The following is a 5,000-nucleotide window of genomic DNA, read 5'->3' on the forward strand; positions in this document are numbered from 1 at the left end:
TAGTGTAATGGATTAGTAACATTGGATTTGTAAAAACACAATATTAATGTTTGTTTTGATGACAATGACATTTTATGTATATATATATACACCTAACCCTAACCCTGAATATATAAACCTATATTCATATACATACAAGTTAAAAATATATATTTCATTGCATAGTCATTATATCAGAAATGCATCAGAAATAGTTTATATATATTTTTTAATATATAAGACATCTTAATCAAAGTATTGTGTTGTATCTTACCCTCCCAATGTCAAAAGAAAACACACGCTCCAAGCACCCAGCCCGGGCTTGTGCTCGATCTCTGTAGTTACAACTTCATGACAGTAGGGGCATTGAACCCTAACAGGGTCAACTCCCATCACTGCTCTTGTGCGCTGTGGCTGGACACTGAAGACTGTTGGACCAGACCCATTCTGTGAAGTCCCATTTACTGGGGCTGGTGTAGAGAGGGAGAGAGACAGAGACAGAGACAGAGAGAGAGAGAGAGAGAGAGAGAGAGAGAGAGAGAGAGAGAGAGAGAGAGAGAGAGAGAGAGAGAGATACAGAGGGAGATCAACACACACACACCCACACACACACACACACACACACACAAACACAAAAGTAAATAAAATACAAAAATGTTTTGGTGAAGGTGTTTGTATACGCTACAATGTAACATTACTGTAATATGAAATACATGCATTAGAGCCAACTGTAGCTATGCGTCCAAATAAAGTTGACTTAATTACTCTGTGTGGCCGGTCCCTGGACGGGCAAGATGGTGACAGCTTGCACGACAGGGAGATTCAGAACAGGAAATGCATCTGAAGATCAGAATCATAATGAGGCACACATGCACTCAGGCAGAGATCACAGTTCAGATGGAGTCAAGGAGAGACACAACAGCAATAGAAAAAAACTACAAGTACCAGCTTCTCTGTAGGTGGGTGGAGGGGTGGAGGGGAGGACCGCGAGGGCATAGGTGGGAGGTGGTGTGGGGGGAGTCTGGAGGACCACCTCTTCATACGCGGGGGGGTCCATGGACAGGATGGAGCAGACTCAACCACGCTCTAGAGATGAGGAGGTAAAGGACTGGCTTAACCATGGCTGTGAGTACAGAGGGACCATGTGACAGGAAGTGGTGGTGGTTGAGGAGCCCTGGAATAGGGTTACAGAGCCCTGTCGTCCATGTGGTTGTTTTGCCACTGATAAGTAGACGTTCCAGCACCTACTTGGTTTGTTTAAGAGAATTAATAAGAATTAACGGTTTGAAATCTTGGAACACTTCCGCTCCTCGTCTGTGGTTCTGGGATTTCCATTGAGCATTACAAGTGGATGAGTTTCAGCTTAAAGTCAGCTATTTGGCAGGTAATATTCTTTGTTTTTCTTCTGAGATTTTCTTTGAAATGTCATATGTTACTACATCAATGAGAGAATAATACGATTTCAGAACGTTGTTTGAACTTGTAGACAAAATGTTTAAACCTGAACCATGTAACTTCCCTACTACCGTTTACTACGTTACATAATTTCTGAACTAAAAAGAGTAAAAAGTAAACTAGTAAAACTAGTTTAAAAAGACCTTAGGTTAATGTTGACATTATCTATCTATAGATGTAAATCAGCCATGTTTTTTGCTTGCAAGCCATTGCAATCCATTTGATTCGAAATTAGTCGGCATTTCCCATAGTTGCATCTTTGTTTTTTCCAACACAAGGAAGCACATTCTAATTCCCCTGGCTAGGCATTTTCTCCACCAGTGGAGTTCCCATAAAATAAAAAGATATCCAAAGTTTAGATTCTGTGTTGGAGACTGAGGGGCGCATTCAGTATTTTTTGAGCAAAGATAGTGACTGCGCTTTAAGGCCCATTCACACCCTACGGTAAATACGGAATACGGATGGAGAGAAAGTAATTATTTTCGGGTCCCAGTCTTTATCTGCCCTGGATTACACATATGTTGATTGTGGATTAAAATTATAATTTTTCATGTAAAGAAAACAAAATAATTTCGCGAAGAAGTTTGATAATGTTAGGTTTTGTGTGAGGCCACTTTGTGAACTACAGCCCCTTGCTGCTCTCAAAGCGAATGATATACGTAAAGTCACCACCACTCAGTGGTACAGACATGGCGATCTCTCTGCTCCACTTCACCGCATTTTTCCAAGGGGAGGATAACAGCATCGAAAGAGGTGAAAACCATTATAAATCAAAACCAAATCGTGAGGACTGGCTTGGTGGAACCTTCTGATGGTACACTTGTTTCCGACAGATGGGTCTTCTCTCAAACACCGCTCAAGTAAGCCTGCCAGTTAGCCTGGTACCGACCGACCAGGTTCATTTGGTCTGATAAATTGCCATGGTTACTTAGTGGAGATTCCGTTGATGGAACGCAACTCAGGCTTAAACTAGCGAGACTAAGAGAAATAAGCCCGGCTTTGCCTTTAGCTTGGTTGATGGCGGATGCTTCATGAACCAGATCCAGAGGGCTCATCCATTTACCCTGTGTCTCTGAATAAACCACGTGTTGAACTTGTACCACTCTGAGTCATACCTAGCCCCGAAACCATAAGTAGGATCAAAACTACGTGTGGTGGAGAGGTCACTGAGTGCAGAACTTCAGAAGGTCAGTACATGGCTATCTGAGAACAAGCTGTCCCTCCATTTAGGTAAAACTTAATCTATACTTTTTGGATCAACCCCAAAATTTAGGGAGACACCTGGATTCAAGGTGGAGGTGGGTGAATCTGAGATCACAGCCAAGCAAAATGTGACAATAATTTTTCCAAAATAAAATTTCTGGCTAGAATAGTCCATCTAATTGATAGGAAAGTTCTGGAGATACTGGCTGGGGCCCTAGTACAAGGCCACTTTGATTTTGCCTGCACTTCATGGTGCAGGCAAAAATATTGCACTACCTAAATATTTATGTATTTATTTTTCAAGGATACTAAACACACATAGCTGCTCCACAAGGAGAACTGCGATTGATCTTGTGTTCAGATTTAGAAATTGCATGGGAAAGGGCTCTTTTTCATATTCAGCAGCAGTTTTATGGAATGGGTTACTTGCTAGTATGAAGACAATTGTTTCGTTTGTCAATTTTAAAACAGCCTTAAAGAAGTGGTTGAACAGTAGACAGTCATAGGGTTATTTGGGGTCTCTTTTATAGATTGTTAAAAAATGTATGTATGTATGAATTGCCAATGGTGATAGGAATGTCATATTTTACTTTGTTCACACACTGTCATTTACATTACCTTTAACACACAAACTTAAATACACCTACAGTATATACATGAGCACAATACCACAATGGAAATAAGCCCATGGGCTTTTTTGTATAATCCTTCTTACCTGTACATGTACCTGTACATCCTTACCTTTGTGCATGTGTCAATAAAAAAATTCAATCACTTAAATCAATCAATAACCGATAGACATTAGAGACAATAGAGACAAATTATTTTAGCTAAATGTGAACATGGCTAAACCAAGTCCCAAGGTAGGCTGGTAAGGCACAGGGTAACACCATGGTCAAGTACATATCATTCGATGAGCCCACCTAACACAACAGTAATGTTGTATCATATATAAAATAATGCATCATGGAATTTTGTACATAAGGTTTTCAAACCCAATAATACATTGCAATGTATGTATGGGTTATGTATTGCTGTTTTCCATTCTAAACTTCATAGGTTTCAAGAACAAAATGTTAACCCCCAACGTCAAACATTGCACAACCTGCGTCATTGTGTCAATAACTGTAATTTCCATGTAGTTGGTAATTTACCTATTGAAAAATAATAATTAGACATTCTAAAATAGAAAAAAGTTCAGGCCTAAATACCTCTAACTGTCTCTGATGTAAGCTGTTGAAATGACAACCATAACCCCTTTCAGTTCCACGACAAAGTCAAAAAACAAGACTATTTCCCCAAAGGGTGCCACATGTGCTGCTGTACACAGATGTAGCATTGTCCCGTCTTCGACAGACCTAAAGTTGTAGATTCACCGCGGTAGGTTAGTTTCAAGACGTACCGCTACGGACCACAGAAAAACAGTCAACTCACCTGGTAGCATGGAGGCTCAGCAGATGAGAATAGGTCTTCCCATGTTAGCGACTATCATGAGTGTCAAAGCCTGCAGAACCAGTTCTGCCCAGGGTGGAATGTAAGGCATGCAGCTTTCAGACACACACACAGACACACACACATGCACGAACACACACACATACACGCATGCACCTTTCTGCTTTCTATTCAACCTCCTCTCCCACTCTTGTTCTTCATCTCTCGTCCTTCTTTTGTGTTCGTCTTTGCCTCTCTTTCTCTCTTTTTTCTCTACCTTCTCTCTCTGTGTGTCTCTCCGGCTCGCCCGGTCTTTGTCACATTATATTTTGTTTACTCGACCATTCAACACAGCTGCTTACTGTCTCCTCCTTTACATGACCTCACTAAACAGTATTCCCGGAATTCCGGATCTTACGGCCAAGTTGTTCTTTTCCATTGTGTTCCGAGTGGATTATACTGATAAGCAACTTTTATGTGATGTGGTGTTTGTGAAACAAATCCCTCATTTATGTATCATACACAAATGAGCTTAATACGTCAGCCTCACACAGGTGGGTAACGGCAGCCTGTTTGAATGCCATCCAGGAGTTTTGAATCGCAGCTGTGTGTCGATGCAAGCTGGCTTTTTATCAATGTATCAAGAGACGAGAGACCTTATAGTCCAACAGGTTTTGCATGTCATCATGTGTTGCAGCAGACATACCTGTAGCCAATTGATAATCCGGTTTGCATGACATCACAGGACATGACGCCACCACAAAAAAACACAAGACGATCACGACTATTAACCAAACAGCTTTTATTATGAAACACTTGATTGAAACCACTAGATTGTTCCTGATAGACCGAAGCGTGTTACAGCTCGTCTTTTGATGTCTCATTGACTGGTGGCTGTGGTGACTCACCGGTTCCCTGAAAACACAAGAAAC

At 41.0% G+C, this 5,000-nt stretch overlaps 2 protein-coding genes across 2 annotated transcripts in view; both read right to left on the reverse strand.

Annotated features, from left to right (window-relative positions):
• Window positions 1-2,921, reverse strand: part of si:dkeyp-75b4.8 (lipopolysaccharide-induced tumor necrosis factor-alpha factor homolog) — a 4,078-nt gene extending 1,157 nt beyond the window's left edge. Inside the window, exons 1-3 of the mRNA XM_056586576.1 lie at window positions 925-2,921; window positions 745-819; window positions 254-449 (exon numbers count right to left, since the gene is read on the reverse strand). Coding sequence (XP_056442551.1) covers window positions 254-449; window positions 745-819; window positions 925-1,036 — 383 coding nt within the window. The 5' untranslated portion in view covers window positions 1,037-2,921. The remainder of the gene's footprint in view (window positions 1-253; window positions 450-744; window positions 820-924) is intronic.
• A 1,929-nt stretch (window positions 2,922-4,850) lies between these two features.
• pdia2 (protein disulfide isomerase family A, member 2) overlaps window positions 4,851-5,000 on the reverse strand; it is a 7,386-nt gene continuing 7,236 nt past the window's right edge. The window contains exon 11 of the mRNA XM_056586499.1: window positions 4,851-4,983. Coding sequence (XP_056442474.1) covers window positions 4,927-4,983 — 57 coding nt within the window. The 3' untranslated portion in view covers window positions 4,851-4,926. The remainder of the gene's footprint in view (window positions 4,984-5,000) is intronic.

The sequence above is a fragment of the Gadus chalcogrammus genome, chromosome 3, assembly GCF_026213295.1.
Source record: "Gadus chalcogrammus isolate NIFS_2021 chromosome 3, NIFS_Gcha_1.0, whole genome shotgun sequence".
Lineage (NCBI taxonomy): Eukaryota > Metazoa > Chordata > Actinopteri > Gadiformes > Gadidae > Gadus > Gadus chalcogrammus.